Source organism: Oncorhynchus keta, chromosome 34 (genome assembly GCF_023373465.1).
Source record: "Oncorhynchus keta strain PuntledgeMale-10-30-2019 chromosome 34, Oket_V2, whole genome shotgun sequence".
Taxonomy (NCBI): Eukaryota; Metazoa; Chordata; class Actinopteri; order Salmoniformes; family Salmonidae; genus Oncorhynchus; species Oncorhynchus keta.
Window position 1 is genome coordinate 78,966,406 of NC_068454.1, and position 21,349 is coordinate 78,987,754.

Genomic DNA, 21,349 nt, shown 5'->3' on the forward strand with positions numbered 1-21,349 from the left:
TACAATAAAATGCAATTTAATTACTTAAAAATCATACAATGTTGATTTTCGGGATTTTTGTTTCAGATTCTGTCTCTCACAGTTGATAAAAATTACAGACTTCTACATGCTTTGTAAGTAGGAAAACCTGCAAAATCGGCAGTGTGTCAAATACTTGTTCTCCCCACTGTATGAGAGCTGGGGTACGGTTGGGGGAAGGGCAGCCTCTCCCTCAAACACATAGGCTTGACAGTCGTGGTGTCTTCATACACATACAGTACATCAGGGAGTAGCTTACTGCTTCATCTGAAAGCTTGGATAGTCACGGTCAGGAACATACAACTATGGCCCTGGAAACCCACATTGTCTACTGGTCTCAGTAGCCTTTTGAATTGTCTTGAAGTCAGACTTAGTAACGCCCAGGTAACCAGTCAAGTTAAATATCTGGGGAATCAAAGATACCAATTGATCTATGAGGTAAAGGAAAAGTAACCAGACTAGAGTTGATCATCCCTGGGATGAGTAGAAAGAGACAGGTCTCAAGTCCCTCAGACTGTTTCTGTCTGTTTATCTATCTGTTTATCTGTCTGTCTATCTGTCTGTGTTTATCTATCTGTTTATCTGTCTGTCTACCTGTCTGTTTATCTGTCCGTCTCAAAACATTGATATATAAGCACTGAGTAGTATGTGTTAGTGAGGTTTAAGAGGTGTGGACTGATTGAAGTTACAGCATTGCTATGCCAGTTATATTTATATACTGTTGGATACTAGAATGTCCTTTAGATAGATATGTGTCATATAGATAGATATTCTTCTGCATTCAAGGGTTGGGCTCAATTCGAATTGAAGGCTGCCAATTCAGGAAGAGATTTGAATTTAAAATCAGCTACTTAAAAAACATAAAAAGCTTCTCCTTTTCAATTCATTAAGAAGTCATTAAAAATACAGGCCCCTGTTTCAATCATCGAATTGGGATTTCAGTTTACTTCCTGAATTGACTGCCATATTGAGCCCAACCCCACTGCATTCACTCAAAGCATTCATTATACAATAAATACAGTCTAAAGGTATGAGACTAAATCTATCAGGTTATGATGAAGATATGAAGGATATGAAGTCAAGACAATGCAAACACACACTAAAATGAAGCCACTGGATTCCAATAATTGACAAAAACACTGGAGCTGTCCGTGTGTATAATGACTATAGAGTAGTGACTGGTGAGTTGGGGATAAAAGGCCAGATCACTTATCAATTTGATTCATGATCAACCTTATCTATAGTAACGTTTGACTACATTTACATTTAAGTCATTTAGCAGACGCTCTTATCCAGAGCGACTTACAAATTATCTGTTTTCTCTTGGTTATCTATCTATCGGTTAAATTAATCTATATTCATATACCTATATATTATGTATGTATATTTATACAGTCAAATAGTTATCCTTTTTAAACGGACTATTAATTGTAGTGGGAACATGTCAAACACACAGAGACCAAGTGAAAGAGGTGAGAGATCAATAGGGGTGAAAGGTCAAATAGAACACAGAAAACAGCTACATTTCACTATGGTACTACAGGGGCTACGCTCCAATACTCTACCATGGCTCCCTTCACCGGTTAGCCTGGCGGCAAGGTCTGGGTCTAGAGCAGAAACCGACCTGGCTACCAGGCTATACATCTTCCCATAGTGACTGCTGATCTGAAAGTGTTTGGATAAGCTGAATGCATTGGTTGCATGTTTCGTCACAATATTGTTTTTAACGTTCGTTTGGACTGATGCCCGACTGAGCGTTCTACTCAATGCATCATCAATAAGCGCTGATGAAGATTTCATCCAAAGTGTATTTCAGTGGCCAGGATGACATTCAAAAACAGGCAAATAATTATTAGGAAATTCTTTCGTCATCATTTTGATGTCACCAGATAGACTTTAAATGCAGTATAACATTAGCTAACTAGCTTAAATTGAGGGGAGGCCATCTGATTGCAACTAGCTAATGTTAGCTTTGCTAGCTATTTTTGCCAAATTTTGCTAGATGATGACGTTGCCATCTGTCTAAAGTAAATTTGACGACATGATCATGCTGGGAAAGTTGTTTCCTACTACATATTTGACTACTTTAGCAACGACACCGTATTTCCACAGGCACTATATTGTAATTTAGACTAAACCGTAGTTAGACTCAGTTCAGAACGACGGGGCTTATCACCACTTTAGGTCACCGCCGATGGCGGCTTGGTATGACGTGACGGAGGTGCAACCTATGAATAGAATTCTACAAAGCTTTATCCAGTCCTTCTCAGATCAGTGGTCACAAAAGAGAGATGATGAATGGAGGACATTTAAAGGGATAGTCCACACCAAGATAAGTGTTTGTCTGAAGTTTTCACACTTCAAAAGTGGTCTGAAGTCATGCTGGGTCCATATTCCATACCATCTGGTGAGCTAAATTAAATCTTCCTTAAATCCCCCTAATTAGATGGCATTAGATGGTACAGTTCTTTAGGGATTGAGTTTTGCACATTTCTACCAGTGCATATAGTGGGATCTACACAACAGATGGTGCGGAGTAGGGACTGAACTAAATCACTTAGACCAGAGATCATCAACTAGATTCAGCCACCAGTGGAACATAATCACAAATCATTTGTAGACTGCAAATTGACCGCAAGAAGCCCAAACAGATAACATTTGACTAAAATATAAGCATTTCAAACCTTGCTTAGATTTGTAAACAATCACATCTCTCTCTATGTGTGGGAATACCTTGGAACAGATTTCCAACATTTACTGATGGTAGTATTTTATGTCCAACAAGTAACCCAAACCCTTATAAAATCATGGGCCGCCAGTTGGGGAACCCTGACATACGACTTTGGACCACTTTAGAGATATAAACATGTGATTTGAACTTAGATTCAGGGGTGAACTATTTCTCTGAGAGCATTGGGACTTCACCACAGCCTCTTTATGGTTGCCTAAATACATTATAGCTTTATGACTTCATTTTCCCTCCCCCAGATATATTCAAACAATCAAAACTCTGATCAGGTGTCTGAAATCACAGGATCAGTGAGGCGTAGCCAATGGGTACGAGCCCCTCTCGGTCTCCCTGACGACAGCGAATCCAGTCCTGATCGACACACCCTAAAACCACTAACTCCTCCCCTTTCTGGAAGCTTAGCTCCGCCCCTGTGCCAGAGTGGTCGCATAGTGTTCTGACTGACCTGAGAAAGAGAGAAAAATAAGTGATTCTGCTGTAAAAAAAAAAAAAAAAAAAAGTATCATAAGAATGACGTAAAACCGTCATAGACAGTCATGACAACTGAACTGATGTCTGAACTAAACATGTAATCTTTGATATATTTCCAAATATTTCCAATACCTGAGGGGTCTTGGGTTGTCCCATGTCTCCTCCATCTCTCTCTCTAACACCTCTTCTACCTGCTGGGGCTCCAGCGCCCTCCTCTGGTCAGCGCTGGAACTGCTGCTCACCATCCGGGTCAGAACAGACACCCCTGGAGACAGCCACTGAGACGGACGTCTGGGCAGGGAGAGAGATACATCAGTGATAAGAGTAAGATACTTCAACTGTCTAGTATCAGAAAAGTATCACACAAACACACACACACCAGCGCACCTGGTTGGAAGTGTGGGTATCGTGGGGTTATTGGAGGCTCCAAACAGCCGTCCCAAACCCCAGGGGACCGCCAATGCTCCATCGACCTGAGGAGGGTCACTCCTAGCCTGGGTACTGGTCTGGGGCTCTGGGGGGTCTCTGGATGTCCCCTCCTGGTTCTGTACTGCAGACAGGCTGAGTTCAGCCAGGTTCTGGCCCAGCTTGCCCCCCCAGCGTACCACAGCCCCCCATCCCTGCTGGATCACCTAGGGAGAGAATAACAGCTCAGAAAAGTGCTGTGTGGTACAGACACTCACCCATGCATTCAAACAAAGACACACACACGTTGAATTGTGCTCACCTGTCCTGCCTGTTGGGAGAGACTGGCCTCCTCAACATTAGGAGGAGCTAGCTCCCTAATTTCTTTCTTATGAACCCACATCAGCTGAGGACTTGTCTCCGCAAGACCCCCAGAGACCTTTGCAGGCCCCACACTGAGACTCGCTGGCTTCAGTGACTCCACCAACCCTCCCACCCCTGAGTTGGCCAGGGACGACGAGCTCGCATTATGATTGGTCACCTCGGGTTCTGCTCTCCCAAAGTCCAGCTCTGATAGGCTCTCAAGATAGCTGCTGCCCCTGCCTAGGGAAGCGGACCCCCGGGGCGAGAGCCTGAACCCCAGGTCCTGATTGGGTGGGCTGGGGATCTCTGGGCTGTGATTGGCTGGATCCAGGTGGTGGTGCTGGAAGAGCAGGTCGAGGTTAAGGGTCAGGAGACTGAGGGGCTGCAGCAGGAGGAGGAGCTCCTCAAACAGAGGCTGGCAGGAAGTCAATGACAAACGCATGAAGGAGGAGGGCTGGTAGAACGTCACCAACACATCTGACAGAGAGAGAGGGAGGCGAAGGAGAGAGAGAGAGAGAAAGAGACAGAGGAGGAGAGAGGGGGGAGGCAAAGGAGGAGAGAAAGAGACAGAGAGGGGGGGGGGTGAAGGGAGGAGTGAGAAAGAGACAGAGGGGGGGTGTGGTGAAGGGAGGAGTGAGAAAGAGACAGAGGGGGGTGTGGTGAAGGAGGAGTGAGAAAGAGACAGAGGGGGGGTGTGGTGAAGGGAGGAGTGAGAAATAATGTTGTAACATATTAATATTCAAACAGATAGATTGCGGACATGAACTTTAGTCTTCAGAGACTTACCACTGCATGACTGGAGATGGGACAGCCAGAAATCCATAAGCTTGATGCTGAACGAGAGAGACAAGAAGCAGGTGAGAATTGGAATTTAAAAAGTCAAACAGAAAAACCCTAGGAGAGAAGAGGTAGGTCTTACTTGAGGAGGCCGAGGAGGAAGGCGTTGAACCTGTGTTTGTTCTGCCGGAGCTGGGGCAGCTCTCCTATTCTAGCCTGGAGGCTGTACAGGGACTGAGTGCTGGGCCCTGGAGGGAGAAGGGGAGCAGAGATGAGAGAAAGAAAGGCTTTGGTTAAGCTTTGGCACAGAGAAACAAATCTATATCTAATCAACATGTTATGTTACCTTTGACCTGAATTGACTGAAATTGAAATGAACAAGTACTGAGTCAATGGAATAACCCTGATCACCAGAGTAGTGGGAAGGAGAGAATAAGAGGGAATACAGGAGGGGAGAGTGATAATCAGAGAGAGAGAGAGAGATATAGAGAAGGATGACTCAACACTGCAGAATAATGAGTGCCAGACTAGAGCGAGAGAGGAGAGAGAGAGACAAAGTACTATGAACCCACATGATGTCTGGGAGGGTGAGAGAGATACACATTGGAGAGAGGGAAAGAGGAAGAGAGATATTGAGAGATTGGCTATGTACTTCCATCATGTCTGAGAAAGAGAAATAGAGAGAGATGGATATAGAGAGAGATATGTAAATAGATGGAAAGGCAGGGGTTATAACAACCACAGCCCTCCTATGCTGTCTATGCTCTCTTGTAACCCACCTCTGTACTGCGCTCCAGAGTTCCTACCTGGCCTGGTGGAGGCCTGGACCAGTCCCCAGGCTGAGTTTGGCCTCCTGCCCAAGATCAAATCACTCTGGTGGGGCTTGAGGCCATCGGAGAGCAGGCTCCGCAGGGCGGGGCACAAACACTGCAGCACCAGCCGGCCCAGAGACGGATTCACACTGCTGTCTCCTGATAGAGCCTGGAAAGGGGAGGAGGGGAGGAGAAAGGAGAGTGGCGAGAGAGGGAAGAGGGGAGGAGAGAAAGGGAAGAGAGGAGAGGGGAGAATTAGGGCAGAAGAGAGAGGGGAGAAATAGGGGAGGAGAGGAAGAGAGATGGAATGGAGGAGAGAAAAAGGGGAGAAAGAAGAGGAGAGAGAGGGAAGGGAGGGAGGAGAGGGGAGGGAGGGAGGAGAGAGGGAAAGGAGGAGAGAAATAGTGGAGGAGAGAAAAAGGGGAGAGTGGAGAAATAGAAGACGAGAGAGAGAATAAAGGAGAGGGTATGGGAGAAATAGGAGAAAAAGTGGGAAGAGAGGAGAAATGGCAGAAGAGAGAGATTGAAGAGGGTATAAATAGGGGAGGAGAGAGAGGTAAGAAAGGAGAGGGAGGAGGGGAGGAGAGAGAGGTAAGAGAGGAGAGAGGAGAGGGAGGAGGGGAGGAGAGAGAGGTAAGAGAGGAGAGGGAGGAGGGGAGGAGAGAGAGGTAAGAGAGGAGAGAGGAGAGGGAGGAGGGGAGGAGAGAGAGGTAAGAGAGGAGAGAGTAGAGAGAGGGAAGGGAGGAGAGGGGAGGGAGGGAGGAGAGAGGGAAAGGAGGAGAGAAATAGTGGAGGAGAGAAAAAGGGGAGAGTGGAGAAATAGAAGAGAGAGGTAAGAGAGGAGAGAGGAGAGGGAGGAGGGGAGGAGAGAGAGGTAAGAGAGGAGAGAGGAGAGGGAGGAGGGGAGGAGAGAGAGGTAAGAGAGGAGAGAGGAGAGGGAGGAGGGGAGGAGAGAGAGGTAAGAGAGGAGAGAGGAGAGGGAGGAGGGGAGGAGAGAGAGGTAAGAGAGGAGAGAGGAGAGGGAGGAGGGGAGGAGAGAGGTAAGAGAGGAGAGAGGAGAGGGAGGAGGGGAGGAGGGGAGGAGAGAGAGGTAAGAAAGGAGAGAGGAGAGAGGAGAGGGAGGAGAGAGGGGTAAGAGAGGAGAGAGGGGTAAGAGAGGGAGAGAGGAGAGGGAGGAGGGGAGGAGAGGGAGGAGGGGGAGAGAGAGAGGGGTAAGAGAGGAGAGAGGAGAGGGAGGAGGGGAGGAGAGAGAGGTAAGAGAGGAGAGAGGAGAGGGAGGAGGGGAGGAGAGAGAGGTAAGAGAGGAGAGAGGAGAGGGAGGAGGGGAGGAGAGAGAGGTAAGAAAGGAGAGGGAGGAGGGGAGGAGAGAGAGGTAAGAGAGGAGAGAGGAGAGGGAGGAGGGGAGGAGAGAGAGGTAAGAGAGGAGAGGGAGGAGGGGAGGAGAGAGAGGTAAGAGAGGAGAGAGGAGAGGGAGGAGGGGAGGAGAGAGAGGTAAGAGAGGAGAGAGTAGAGAGAGGGAAGGGAGGAGAGGGGAGGGAGGGAGGAGAGAGGGAAAGGAGGAGAGAAATAGTGGAGGAGAGAAAAAGGGGAGAGTGGAGAAATAGAAGAGAGAGGTAAGAGAGGAGAGAGGAGAGGGAGGAGGGGAGGAGAGAGAGGTAAGAGAGGAGAGAGGAGAGGGAGGAGGGGAGGAGAGAGAGGTAAGAGAGGAGAGAGGAGAGGGAGGAGGGGAGGAGAGGGAGGAGGGGAGGAGAGAGAGGTAAGAGAGGAGAGAGGAGAGGGAGGAGGGGAGGAGAGAGAGGTAAGAGAGGAGAGAGGAGAGGGAGGAGGGGAGGAGAGAGGTAAGAGAGGAGAGAGGAGAGGGAGGAGGGGAGGAGGGGAGGAGAGAGAGGTAAGAAAGGAGAGAGGAGAGAGGAGAGGGAGGAGAGAGGGGTAAGAGAGGAGAGAGGGGTAAGAGAGGAGAGGAGAGGGAGGAGGGGAGGAGAGGGAGGAGGGGAGGAGAGAGGGGTAAGAGAGGAGAGAGGAGAGGGAGGAGGGGAGGAGAGAGAGGTAAGAGAGGAGAGAGGAGAGGGAGGAGGGGAGGAGAGAGAGGTAAGAGAGGAGAGAGGAGAGGGAGGAGGGGAGGAGAGAGAGGTAAGAGAGGAGAGAGGAGAGGGAGGAGGGGAGGAGAGAGAGGAGAGAGGAGAGGGAGGAGGGGAGGAGAGAGAGGTAAGAGAGGAGAGAGGAGAGGGAGGAGGGGAGGAGAGAGAGGTAAGAGAGGAGAGAGGAGAGGGAGGAGGGGAGAAATAGAAGAGAGAGAGAAGAAAGGAGAGGGTGTTATGGATAGGAGGAGAAGATACATAGAGAAGGATGAAAACAGAGAGATGGCGAAGAGAAAAGGAGTAGAGAGAAATATGTGGGAAAGAGGATGGAGTTAGTACACAGAGGTTCTGACTACTGAGCCAAAGATAGAGATATCTGAAGACAACCCAGCACCTTGTTAATGGAGGCAGACTAGGGGAGAGGAAGAGGGACAGACAGAAAGAGACAGACAGATATGTCCTGTTATTCAATGGATGATTCATATATGGATGATTCATATATAGATATAGAGCCACTAACTGGCTGTTTGAGCCATCAAGTGTCACTAGTTATTAAGTTCCAATGAGCTGAATCAACCACCGGTGCTACAGGCCTACGTCTAGTTTCAGAGACACGGATACAGAAATCCTAGGAGGCAATGAAGTCTCTTGGGAGTTTGAGCTGGTTGATCTTCTTATGTCTGTCTGTTTTTCACTTTGCCTGTCGGTATGGAAACCCTGTCATAGCAACAGCTGACAGTAAAGTCGTTAGGAGCGGTAGCTAGGGATTATAAACGCGGGGGTGGAGGTTTGTACTGATTGGATTACCTCCCCTGATCTAAAACCAAAATGTGAAATCGGAGGAAGATGATTGGCCCTATTGAAATGATTGATCCACAGAGGAGAAGCTGGGTTTGCTGCCAGCATCAGACAACAGCGAACAGTAGAGACAAACAGGCCCTCAGAAATACATCATTAAAGTACAGACATAATGAATAAAAACTCAAGCCCATTTTCCATATCTCACATAATGTGGTGTGTACACCATGTTACTGAAGAGACCGTGTTAAACATGGTGTTAAACTGACCTTCTGCACCAGGGTCCGTGAGGAGCTGAACTGAGCCAAAATGGCCTCCACTGCCACACTGACTGCACTGACCAGAGCTGTGGACGCGAGCAGTTAGACATACACACATCATTTCTCTAACAGTGTAAATGTACATGAATAAATGTACTGTATGTACTGTATATCACATAGACTGTATAGAAATATACATGAAGGCTATATATGATCCTGTGTGACTCAGTTGGTAGAGCATGGTGCTTGCAACGCCAGGGTTGTGGGTTTGATTCCCACGGGGGACCAGTATGAAAATGTATGCACCTAATTAAGTCACTCTGGATAAGAGCGTCTGCTAAATGATTAAAATGTAAATATATACAGGTATATCGTACCTCTTTTTTCCAGCAGGCACAGAGAGGACAGACCTAGGCCTCTCAGAGGGACCTTCACGTCATCGCCCATCCAGGAAATCCCGCCTCTCTGTACAGAGCCGGCAAATGAGACGCTACGAACCGCTGAGATTGACAGAGATAGAGGAAGGATCACTTACAACCTACTCTACGCTAATCTAATCAGTGATGGACTCAGACAGGAAGAGCAATGTTACTTGGTATTTCTGTGTTACTGTTTCAGTATTAGTGATATTAGTTTTAGCAGTTAGTTAAAGCAGTGGTGGTGTAGTAGTGATAGCATAGTGATAGCATAGTGATAGCATAGTGAATAGCATAGTGATAGCATAGTGATAGCATAGTGAATAGCATAGTGATAGCATAGTGAATAGCATAGTGATAGCATAGTGATAGCATAGTGATAGCATAGTGAATAGCATAGTGAATAGCATAGTGATAGCATAGTGATAGCATAGTGATAGCATAGTGATAGCATAGTGATAGCATAGTGAATAGCATAGTGATAGCATAGTGAATAGCATAGTGATAGCATAGTGATAGCATAGTGAATAGCATAGCTTAGTTTGTTGAAACATCCCAGTAAAATATTTTTCACAGATTCTAAAATGGTTGTCTTGTACACTTTGCTTTTCCAATATTCTACACAGGACATCGTCCCTTCTGAGGGTGATACATTATGTGAATGGGAAGCGGATGCATTAACCTCGACAGACACAGGAAACATAAAACCTATTGGAGAAGACCGCCATGCAAAAGTCAGCTATCAGTCACAGGTTGGTGGCGCCTTAGTAGGGGAGGACGGGCTCGTGGTCATGTCTGGAGAGGAGTAACTGGAATGGTGTCAGATACATTAAACACCTTAGTAGGGGAGGACGGGCTCGTGGTCATGTCTGGAGAGGAATGACTGGAATGGTGTCAGATACATTAAACACCTTAGTAGGGGAGGACGGGCTCGTGGTCATGTCTGGAGAGGAGTAACTGGAATGGTGTCAGATACATTAAACACCTTAGTAGGGGAGGACGGGCTCATGGTCATGTCTGGAGAGGAGTAACTGGAATGGTGTCAGATACATTAAACACCTTAGTAGGGGAGGACGGGCTCGTGGTCATGTCTGGAGAGCAATGACTGGAATGGTGTCAGATACATTAAACACCTTAGTAGGGGAGGACGGGCTCGTGGTCATGTCTGGAGAGGAATGACTGGAATGGTGTCAGATACATTAAACACCTTAGTAGGGGAGGACGGGCTCGTGGTCATGTCTGGAGAGGAATGACTGGAATGGTGTCAGATACATTAAACACCTTAGTAGGGGAGGACGGGCTCGTGGTCATGTCTGGAGAGGAATGACTGGAACGGTGTCAGATACATTAAACACCTTAGTAGTGGAGGACGGGCTCGTGGTCATGTCTGGAGAGGAGTAACTGGAATGGTGTCAGATACATTAAACACCTTAGTAGGGGAGGATGGGCTCGTGGTCATGTCTGGAGAGGAGTAACTGGAATGGTGTCAGATACATTAAACACCTTAGTAGGGGAGGATGGGCTCGTGGTCATGTCTGGAGAGGAATGACTGGAATGGTGTCAGATACATTAAACACCTTAGTAGGGGAGGACGGGCTCGTGGTCATGTCTGGAGAGGAGTAACTGGAATGGTGTCAGATACATTAAACACCTTAGTAGGGGAGGACGGGCTCGTGGTCATGTCTGGAGAGGAGTAACTGGAATGGTGTCAGATGCATTAAACACCTTAGTAGGGGAGGACGGGCTCGTGGTCATGTCTGGAGAGGAATGACTGGAATGGTGTCAGATACATTAAACACCTTAGTAGGGGAGGACGGGCTCGTGGTCATGTCTGGAGAGGAATGACTGGAATGGTGTCAGATACATTAAACACCTTAGTAGGGGAGGACGGGCTCGTAGTCATGTCTGGAGAGGAATGACTGGAATGGTGTCAGATACATTAAACACCTTAGTAGGGGAGGACGGGCTCGTGGTCATGTCTGGAGAGGAATGACTGGAATGGTGTCAGATACATTAAACACCTTAGTAAACGGGCTCGTGGTCACCTGGAATGGTGTCAGATACATTAAACACCTTAGTAGGGGAGGATGGGCTCGTGGTCATGTCTGGAGAGGAATGACTGGAACGGTGTCAGATACATTAAACACCTTAGTAGGGGAGGACGGGCTCGTGGTCATGTCTGGAGAGGAGTAACTGGAATGGTGTCAGATACATTAAACACCTTAGTAGGGGAGGATGGGCTCGTGGTCATGTCTGGAGAGGAGTAACTGGAATGGTGTCAGATACATTAAACACCTTAGTAGGGGAGGACGGGCTCGTGGTCATGTCTGGAGAGGAGTAACTGGAATGGTGTCAGATACATTAAACACCTTAGTAGGGGAGGACGGGCTCGTGGTCATGTCTGGAGAGGAATGACTGGAATGGTGTCAGATACATTAAACACCTTAGTAGGGGAGGACGGGCTCGTGGTCATGTCTGGAGAGGAATGACTGGAATGGTGTCAGATACATTAAACACCTTAGTAGGGGAGGACGGGCTCGTGGTCATGTCTGGAGAGGAATGACTGGAATGGTGTCAGATACATTAAACACCTTAGTAGGGGAGGACGGGCTCGTGGTCATGTCTGGAGAGGAATGACTGGAATGGTGTCAGATACATTAAACACCTTAGTAGGGGAGGACGGGCTCGTGGTCATGTCTGGAGAGGAATGACTGGAATGGTGTCAGATACATTAAACACCTTAGTAGGGGAGGACGGGCTCGTGGTCATGTCTGGAGAGGAATGACTGGAATGGTGTCAGATACATTAAACACCTTAGTAGGGGAGGACGGGCTCGTGGTCATGTCTGGAGAGGAATGACTGGAATGGTGTCAGATACATTAAACACCTTTTGCCAGGTGTTTGATTTGGCTCCGTTGAATTGGCTCCGTTCCAGCCATTATTATGAGCCGTCCTCCCCTCAACAGCCTCCTGTGATATCAGTAAGGTGTGAGAACATTCCTTAGTCTGACCTCATGATGAAACATATAGACACTGTAGAAGGTTAGTGTTCAGCCCAGTTTATAGCCATTCACCGCTACATTAAACACATCATGTATAGTCACACCCAAACACACGCACCTACACCAATGCACACATTCATGCATACAGTAAAGTGTGATAATAACCATCACAGTGATTATCATGGTTCAACAGAAGCTGAAGGTCATAGCTTTATTAAGGTGAGGTGTCTATTTCAGCACTCCATGCAACACAGACACACAACATCATGGAGAGAGAGACTGACAGACAGAGATATAGATATACAAACAGACAGAGACTACAGACAAACAGACTGACAGACAGAGATATAGATATACAAACTACAGACAAACAGACTGACAGACAGAGATATAGATATACAAACTACAGACAAACAGACAGAGATATAGATATACAAACAGACAGACTACAGACAAACAGACAGACTGACAGAGATATAGATAGACTACAGACAGGCTGATAGACAGACAGACAGATTATAGACAAACAGACATACTTATATACAAACAGACAGACAAACTGATATACAAACAGACAGACTATAGACAAACAGACAGACATACTGACTGACAGAGAGATAGATATACACACTCAAGACGGACAGACAGATTAAACAGACTGACAGGGCGATAGAGACGCAGACAGACAGACAGACAGACAGACAGACAGACAGACAGACAGACAGACAGACAGACAGACAGACAGACGATCAGGGTGTTAGACAGACAAACGGAGTGACAGAGAGGCGAGCAGGGTGTTAGACAGAGAGGCGAGCAGGGTGTTAGACAGAGAGGCGAGCAGGGTGTTAGACAGAGAGGCGAGCAGGGTGTTAGAGAGAGAGGCGAGCAGGGTGTTAGACAGAGAGGGGAGCAGGCTGTTAGACAGACAGGCGAGCAGGGTGTTAGACAGAGAGGGGAGCAGGGTGTTAGACAGAGAGGCGAGCAGGGTGTTAGACAGAGAGGCGAGCAGGGTGTTAGACAGAGAGGCGAGCAGGGTTTAGACAGAGAGGCGAGCAGGGTGTTAGACAGAGAGGCGAGCAGGGTGTTAGACAGACAGACAGAGTGACAGACAGGCGAGCAGGGTGTTAGACAGAGAGGCGAGCAGGGTGTTAGACAGAGAGGCGAGCAGGGTGTTAGACAGAGAGGCGAGCAGGGTGTTAGACAGACAGACAGAGTGACAGACAGGCGAGCAGGGTGTTAGACAGACAGGCGAGCAGGGTGTTAGACAGACAGACAGAGTGACAGACAGGCGAGCAGGGTGTTAGACAGACAGACAGAGTGACAGACAGGCGAGCAGGGTGTTAGACAGACTGACAGACAGGCGAGCACGGTGTTAGACAGACTAACGGAGTGACAGACAGGCGAGCAGGGTGTTAGACAGACTAACGGAGTGACAGACAGGCAAGTAGGGTGTTAGACAGACTAACGGAGTGACAGACAGGTGAGCAGGGTGTTAGACAGACAGGCGAGCAGGGTGTTAGACAGACAGGCGAGCAGGGTGTTAGACAGACAGGCGAGCAGGGTGTTAGACAGACAGGTGAGCAGGGTGTTAGACAGACAGGCGAGCAGGGTGTTAGACAGACAGGCGAGCAGGGTGTTAGACAGACAGGCGAGCAGGGTGTTAGACAGATAGGCGAGCAGGGTGTGAGACAGACAGGCGAGCAGGGTGTTAGACAGACAGGCGAGCAGGGTGTTAGACAGAGTGGCAGATAGGCGAGCAGGGTGTTAGACAGAGAGGTGAGCAGGGTGTTAGACAGACAGGCGAGCAGGGTGTTAGACAGACAGGCGAGCAGGGTGTTAGACAGACAGGCGAGCAGGGTGTTAGACAGACTGGCGAGCAGGGTGTTAGACAGACAGGCGAGCAGGGTGTTAGACAGAGTGGCAGATAGGCGAGCAGGGTGTTAGACTAACGGAGTGACAGACAGGTGAGCAGGGTGTTAGACAGACAGGTGAGCAGGGTGTTAGACAGACTAACGGAGTGACAGACAGGCAAGCAGGGTGTTAGACAGACAGGCGAGCAGGGTGTTAGACAGACTAACGGAGTGACAGACAGGTGAGCAGGGTGTTAGACAGACAGGCGAGCAGGGTGTTAGACAGACAGGCGAGCAGGGTGTTAGACAGACAGGCGAGCAGGGTGTTAGACAGACAGGCGAGAAGGGTGTTAGACAGAGTGGCAGATAGGCGAGCAGGGTGTTAGACAGACTAACGGAGAGACAGACAGGTGAGCAGGGTGTTAGACAGACTAACGGAGTGACATACAGGGAAGCAGGGTGTTAGACAGACAGGCGAGCAGGGTGTTAGACAGACAGGCGAGCAGGGTGTTAGACAGACAGGCGAGCAGGGTGTTAGACAGACTAACAGAGTGACAGACAGGTGAGCAGGGTGTTAGACAGACAGGCGAGCAGGGTGTTAGACAGAGTGGCAGATAGGCGAGCAGGGTGTTAGACAGACTAACGGAGTGACAGACAGGTGATCAGGGTGTTAGACAGACAGGCGAGCAGGGTGTTAGACAGACAGGCGAGCAGGGTGTTAGACAGAGTGGCAGATAGGCGAGCAGGGTGTTAGACAGACTAACGGAGTGACAGACAGGTGATCAGGGTGTTAGACAGACAGGCGAGCAGGGTGTTAGACAGACAGGCGAGCAGGGTGTTAGACAGAGTGGCAGATAGGCGAGCAGGGTGTTAGACAGACTAACGGAGTGACAGACAGGTGAGCAGGGTGTTAGACAGACAGGCGAGCAGGGTGTTAGACAGAGTGGCAGATAGGCGAGCAGGGTGTTAGACAGACAGGCGAGCAGGGTGTTAGACAGACAGGCGAGCAGGGTGTTAGACAGACTAACGGAGTGACAGACAGGTGAGCAGGGTGTTAGACAGACAGGCGAGCAGGGTGTTAGACAGACTAACAGGAGTTGACAGACAGGCGAGCAGGGTGTTAGACAGACTAACGGAGTGACAGACAGGTGAGCAGGGTGTTAGACAGACAGGCGAGCAGGGTGTTAGACAGACAGGCGAGCAGGGTGTTAGACAGACAGGCGAGCAGGGTGTTGACAGACAGGTGATCAGGGTGTTAGACAGAGTGGCAGATAGGCGAGCAGGGTGTTAGACAGACTAACAGGGTGTTGACAGACAGGCGAGCAGGGTGTTAGACAGACTAACGGAGTGACAGACAGGTGATCAGGGTGTTAGACAGACAGGCGAGCAGGGTGTTAGACAGACAGGCGAGCAGGGTGTTAGACAGAGTGGCAGATAGGCGAGCAGGGTGTTAGACAGACTAACGGAGTGACAGACAGGTGAGCAGGGTGTTAGACAGACAGGCGAGCAGGGTGTTAGACAGAGTGGCAGATAGGCGAGCAGGGTGTTAGACAGACAGGCGAGCAGGGTGTTAGACAGACAGGCGAGCAGGGTGTTAGACAGACAGGCGAGCAGGGTGTTAGACAGACTAACGGAGTGACAGACAGGTGAGCAGGGTGTTAGACAGACAGGCGAGCAGGGTGTTAGACAGACTAACGGAGTGACAGACAGGCGAGCAGGGTGTTAGACAGACTAACGGAGTGACAGACAGGTGAGCAGGGTGTTAGACAGACAGGCGAGCAGGGTGTTAGACAGACAGGCGAGCAGGGTGTTAGACAGACAGGCGAGCAGGGTGTTAGACAGACAGGCGATCAGGGTGTTAGACAGAGTGGCAGATAGGCGAGCAGGGTGTTAGACAGACTAACGGAGTGACAGACAGGCGAGCAGGGTGTTAGACAGACTAACGGAGTGACAGACAGGTGAGCAGGGTGTTAGACAGACAGGCGAGCAGGGTGTTAGACAGACAGGCGAGCAGGGTGTTAGACAGAGTGGCAGATAGGCGAGCAGGGTGTTAGACAGACTAACGGAGTGACAGACAGGTGATCAGGGTGTTAGACAGACAGGCGAGCAGGGTGTTAGACAGACAGGCGAGCAGGGTGTTAGACAGAGTGGCAGATAGGCGAGCAGGGTGTTAGACAGACTAACGGAGTGACAGACAGGTGAGCAGGGTGTTAGACAGACAGGCGAGCAGGGTGTTAGACAGAGTGGCAGATAGGCGAGCAGGGTGTTAGACAGACTAACGGAGTGACAGACAGGCGAGCAGGGTGTTAGACAGACTAACGGAGTGACAGACAGGTGAGCAGGGTGTTAGACAGACAGGCGAGCAGGGTGTTAGACAGACAGGCGAGCAGGGTGTTAGACAGATAGGCGAGCAGGGTGTTAGACAGACAGGCGATCAGGGTGTTAGACGGAGTGACAGACAGGCGAGCAGGGTGTTAGACAGACTAACGGAGTGACAGACAGGTGAGCAGGGTGTTAGACAGACAGGCGAGCAGGGTGTTAGACAGACAGGCGAGCAGGGTGTTAGACAGAGTGGCAGATAGGCGAGCAGGGTGTTAGACAGACTAACGGAGTGACAGACAGGTGAGCAGGGTGTTAGACAGACAGGTGAGCAGGGTGTTAGACAGACTAACGGAGTGACAGACAGGTGAGCAGGGTGTTAGACAGACAGGCGAGCAGGGTGTTAGACAGACTAACGGAGTGACAGACAGGTGAGCAGGGTGTTAGACAGACAGGCGAGTAGGGTGTTAGACAGGGGGAGGGAGTGTGTGAGAGAGAGCTCTTACTCAGCGTGGGCGGCAGCGGCAGAGCCTGGATGAGTTTTGGGGGGTCGGAGGTTTTCCTGAGGGGGATAGGGGGGTAGAGGAAGGGGTAGTAGAGGGGGGCGGCCAGGGCAGGGAGGGTGTGAGAGCGGGGAAACAGGGGTGAGCTGAGGCAGGACGCATCCAGGCCCGGAGGGGGGGCCCCAGAGCGATAGGGGGGGTCGAGAGCCCCAATGGGGGAGAGGCGGGGAGGGGCACCCCTGTGGATGGGACAGTTTTTGGGGTGGTAGAGGTACCAGGTAGGGAGGGGAGGGAGATCTTTAGAGGTTCTGCTCTGGCCAGGGTGAGAGGTGTGTGTGTGTGTGTGTGTGTCAGTGCGACCAAGGGAACCGACAGTGTGTGTTTTGGCATATGCCATCATCATCGCGTCAACGTTTTTATATGGGGTGGTGCAGCCTTGAGTGTGTGTGTCATTGCTGACGAGTGTGTGTGAGCCGGTGTGAGGCTGTTTATCAGTGACGTTAGCGGTGCAGTAGAGGGAGTCAAAGTCAGTGATGGATTCAGAGACAAAGCCATACTCCAGCCTTTCTTTAGTCTTGGACTCATTCACATAACGATACAAACTATCAATGTTGCTCTTGAAGTCCTTTCCAAAACGATGTGCAGAGTCTAGGCCTCCATCCTTCTTAAAATAGTCACTATATCCAGAATCAATATCATTCTCAGAATAAGTTCCATGGCTGTCTTCATTTATATCTGTGTGAGTGTATGGTGTAGCAAAGGGGTTAGATAACTGGGTAGTGTAGGGGTTAGGGGTCGTGGACTGGGTAGTGTAGGGGTTAGGGGTCGTGCCTGTGGACTGGGTAGTGTAGGGGTTAGGGGTCGTGGACTGGGAAGTGTAAAGGTTAGGGGTCGTGGCTGTGGACTGGGTAGTGTAGGGGTTAGGGGTCATGGACTGGTTAGTGTAGGAGTTAGGGCCTATGGCTGTGGGCTGGGTAGTGTAGGGGTTAGGGGCCGTGGACTGGGTAGTGTAGGGGTTAGGGCCTATGGCTGTGGACTGGATTTCAGTGTGGCTGTGAGGTTGGGTCCTGGGGACTGGTCTCGTATGAGCACCACAGTATCCTGGGTGGTAAGGAGGGATTACAGAGTGGAGGAAATAGGAGGAGGGCTGGGAGTGGGCCAGGGAGAGAGGGGGTGAGGACACTGCCCAGTCAAAAGGTGCAAAGGGGAGAAGGGAGAGGAGTATGAGTAACAGGGGCAGGTTGAGGTGGAAATGGGGATTTGAGGTGGACATGGGGGGCATTCAGGGGGTAAGAGTGTGAGTAAGTGGTGTGTGTGGGTGGGGAGCAGGTAGGGGAGTTGGGGGTAGGTATGGGTAGTTGGGGGCAGGTAGGGGTAGTTAGGGGGCAGGTAGGGGCATTTAGGGGCAGGTAGGGGCATTTGGGGGCAGGTAGGGGTAGTTGGGGGCAGGTAGGGGTAGTTGGGAGCAGGTATGGGTAGTTGGAGGCAGGTAGGGGTAGTCGGGGGCAGGTAGGGGTAGTCGGGGGCAGGTGGGGGTAGTCGGGGGCAGGTGGGGGTAGTTGGGGGCAGGTGGGGGTAGTCGGGGGCAGGTAGGGCCAGGTGGGGGTAGGTAGGGCCAGGTGGGGGTAGTTGGGGGCAGGTAGGGGTAGTTGGGGGCAGGTGGGGGCAGTCGGGGGCAGGTGGGGGTAGTCGGGGGCAGGTGGGGGTAGTTGGGGGCAGGTGGGGGTAGTCGGGGTCAGGTGGGGGTAGTTGGGGGCAGTTGGGGGTAGTTGGGGGCAGGTGGGGGTAGTTGGGGGCAGGTGGGGGTAGTTGGGGGCAGGTGGGGGTAGTTGGGGGCAGGTGGGGGTAGTCGGGGCAGGTGGGGGTAGTTGGGGGCAGGTGGGGGTAGGTGGGGGCAGGTAGGGGTAGTTGGGTGCAGGTAGGGGTAGTTGGGTGCATGTAGTGGTAGTTGGGGGCAGGTAGGGGTAGTTGGGGGCAGGTGGGGTAGTTGGGGGCAGGTAGGGGTAGTTGGGTGCAGGTAGGGGTAGTTAGGGGTAGTTGGGTGCAGGTAGGGGGAGTTGGGGCAGGTGGGGGTAGTTGGGGGCAGGTAGGGGTAGTTGGGGGAGGTAGGGGTAGTTGGGGGAGGTAGGGGTAGTTGGGGGAGGTAGGGGTAGTTGGGGGAGGTAGGGGTAGTTGGGGGAGGTAGGGGTAGTTTGGGGACAGATGGGATAGAGGGATGAGAACAAAGAGAGGAGCAAAAATGTATGTTGCAAATAAATTGGGAAGAGAGAGATGGAGAGAATGTTAGTGTCTGTTGAGAGAAGAATGCAATGTAAACCAGTAGATCCCCACCACAACATGCAGTAAACGCAGTACACCACCCAGTACCACACAACAACATATGTCCAATAGTCAACTGACACACACAGACTGACCACAATACATGACAGAGTCAATGGAGGTGGTTCATGGACAGAGGAGTCAAAGTTCAATTTTAGAGAAGCCTTTCTCTTTCGTTTCCTACTCTCAGTCGTTCACTATTATTTCAACCACGCCCAAACCTTTAAGCTAGTGGTTTCACGTTCTACTCTTCCGTCAGTGTGTATTCTGTATTATAAAACAGATATGTGCAGGTGACTGGCAAAGATGAGGTTATTGCTGTCCACAGTAGTGGTATGCTGTCCTCTCTCTCTGTACAGTAGTGGTATGCTGTCCTCTCTCTCTGTACAGTAGTGGTATGCTGTCCTCTCTCTCTCTGTACAGTAGTGGTATGCTGTCCTCTCTCTCTGTACAGTAGTGGTATGCTGTCCTCTCTCTCTCTCTGTACAGTAGTGGTATGCTGTCCTCTCTCTCTGTACAGTAGTGGTATGCTGTCCTCTCTCTCTGTACAGTAGTGGTATGCTGTCCTCTCTCTCTGTACAGTAGTGGTATGCTGTCCTCTCTCTCTGTACAGTAGTGGTATGCTGTCCTCTCTCTCTGTACAGTAGTGGTATGCTGTCCTCTCTCTCTCTGTACAGTAGTGGTATGCTGTCCTTTCTCTCTGTACAGTAGTGGTATGCTGTCCTCTCTCTCTGTACAGTAGTGGTATGCTGTCCTCTCTCTCTGTACAGTAGTGGTATGCTGTCCTCTCTCTCTCTGTACAGTAGTGGTATGCTGTCCTCTCTCTCTGTACAGTAGTGGTATGCTGTCCTCTCTCTCTCTGTACAGTAGTGGTATGCTGTCCTCTCTCTCTGTACAGTAGTGGTATGCTGTCCTCTCTCTCTGTACAGTAGTGGTATGCTGTCCTCTCTCTCTGTACAGTAGTGGTATGCTGTCCTCTCTCTCTGTACAGTAGTGGTATGCTGTCCTCTTTCTCTCTGTACAGTAGTGGTATGCTGTCCTCTCTGTACAGTAGTGGTATGCTGTCCTCTCTCTCTGTACAGTAGTGGTATGCTGTACTATCTCTTTCTGTACAGTAGTGGTATGCTGCCCTCTCTCTCTCTGTACAGTAGTAGTATGCTGTCCTCTCTCTGTACAGTAGTGGTATGCTGTCTTCTCTCTCTGTACAGTAGTGGTATGCTGTCCTCTCTCTGTACAGTAGTGGTATGCTGTCCTCTCTCTCTCTGTACAGTAGTGGTATGCTGTCCTCTCTGTACAGTAGTGGTATGCTGTCCTCTCTCTCTGTACAGTAGTGGTATGCTGTACTATCTCTTTCTGTACAGTAGTGGTATGCTGTCCTCTCTCTCTCTGTACAGTAGTGGTATGCTGCCCTCTCTCTCTCTCTGTACAGTAGTGGTATGCTGTCCTCTCTCTCTCTCTGTACAGTAGTGGTATGCTGTCCTCTCTCTCTATACAGTAGTGGTATGCTGTCCTCTCTCTCTGTACAGTAGTGGTATGCTGTCCTCTCTCTCTGTACAGTAGTGGTATGCTGTCCTCTCTCTCTGTACAGTAGTGGTATGCTGTCCTCTCTCTGTACAGTAGTGGTATGCTGTCTTCTCTCTCTGTACAGTAGTGGTATGCTGTCCTCTCTCTGTACAGTAGTGGTATGCTGTCCTCTCTCTCTCTGTACAGTAGTGGTATGCTGTCCTCTCTGTACAGTAGTGGTATGCTGTCCTCTCTCTCTGTACAGTAGTGGTATGCTGTACTATCTCTTTCTGTACAGTAGTGGTATGCTGTCCTCTCTCTCTCTGTACAGTAGTGGTATGCTGCCCTCTCTCTCTCTCTGTACAGTAGTGGTATGCTGTCCTCTCTCTCTCTCTGTACAGTAGTGGTATGCTGTCCTCTCTCTCTATACAGTAGTGGTATGCTGTCCTCTCTCTCTGTACAGTAGTGGTATGCTGTCCTCTCTCTCTGTACAGTAGTGGTATGCTGTCCTCTCTCTCTCTGTACAGTAGTGGTATGCTGTCCTCTCTCTCTGTACAGTAGTGGTATGCTGTCCTCTCTCTCTGTACAGTAGTGGTATGCTGTCCTCTCTCTCTGTACAGTAGTGGTATGCTGTCCTCTCTCTCTGTACAGTAGTGGTATGCTGTCCTCTCTCTCTGTACAGTAGTGGTATGCTGTCCTCTCTCTC

The 21,349-nt window shown here is 49.9% G+C and overlaps 1 protein-coding gene and 1 long non-coding RNA gene across 5 annotated transcripts in view; both read right to left on the minus strand.

The window, feature by feature from the left end:
• The window catches only part of LOC118379681 (uncharacterized), a 27,594-nt gene continuing 6,245 nt past the window's right edge, over positions 1–21,349 (minus strand). Inside the window, exons 2-12 of the mRNA XM_052495210.1 lie at positions 16,825–18,003; positions 9,109–9,231; positions 8,741–8,817; positions 8,068–8,085; positions 5,590–5,764; positions 4,926–5,031; positions 4,793–4,839; positions 3,966–4,483; positions 3,626–3,870; positions 3,371–3,529; positions 1–3,212 (exon numbers count right to left, since the gene is read on the minus strand). Coding sequence (XP_052351170.1) covers positions 3,047–3,212; positions 3,371–3,529; positions 3,626–3,870; positions 3,966–4,483; positions 4,793–4,839; positions 4,926–5,031; positions 5,590–5,764; positions 8,068–8,085; positions 8,741–8,817; positions 9,109–9,231; positions 16,825–18,003 — 2,813 coding nt within the window. The 3' untranslated portion in view covers positions 1–3,046. The remainder of the gene's footprint in view (positions 3,213–3,370; positions 3,530–3,625; positions 3,871–3,965; positions 4,484–4,792; positions 4,840–4,925; positions 5,032–5,589; positions 5,765–8,067; positions 8,086–8,740; positions 8,818–9,108; positions 9,232–16,824; positions 18,004–21,349) is intronic.
• Positions 9,250–12,080, minus strand: LOC127915309 (uncharacterized). 4 transcript variants are annotated; one of them, XR_008090965.1, is made up of 5 exons: positions 11,517–12,080; positions 11,095–11,168; positions 10,873–11,020; positions 10,281–10,428; positions 9,250–10,058 (listed from the first exon to the last, which is right to left on the minus strand). It is a non-coding gene; the product is annotated as an uncharacterized LOC127915309 (long non-coding RNA). The 4 variants fall into 4 exon arrangements; XR_008090968.1 differs by having other exon boundaries at positions 11,443–12,080; XR_008090966.1 differs by lacking the exon at positions 11,095–11,168.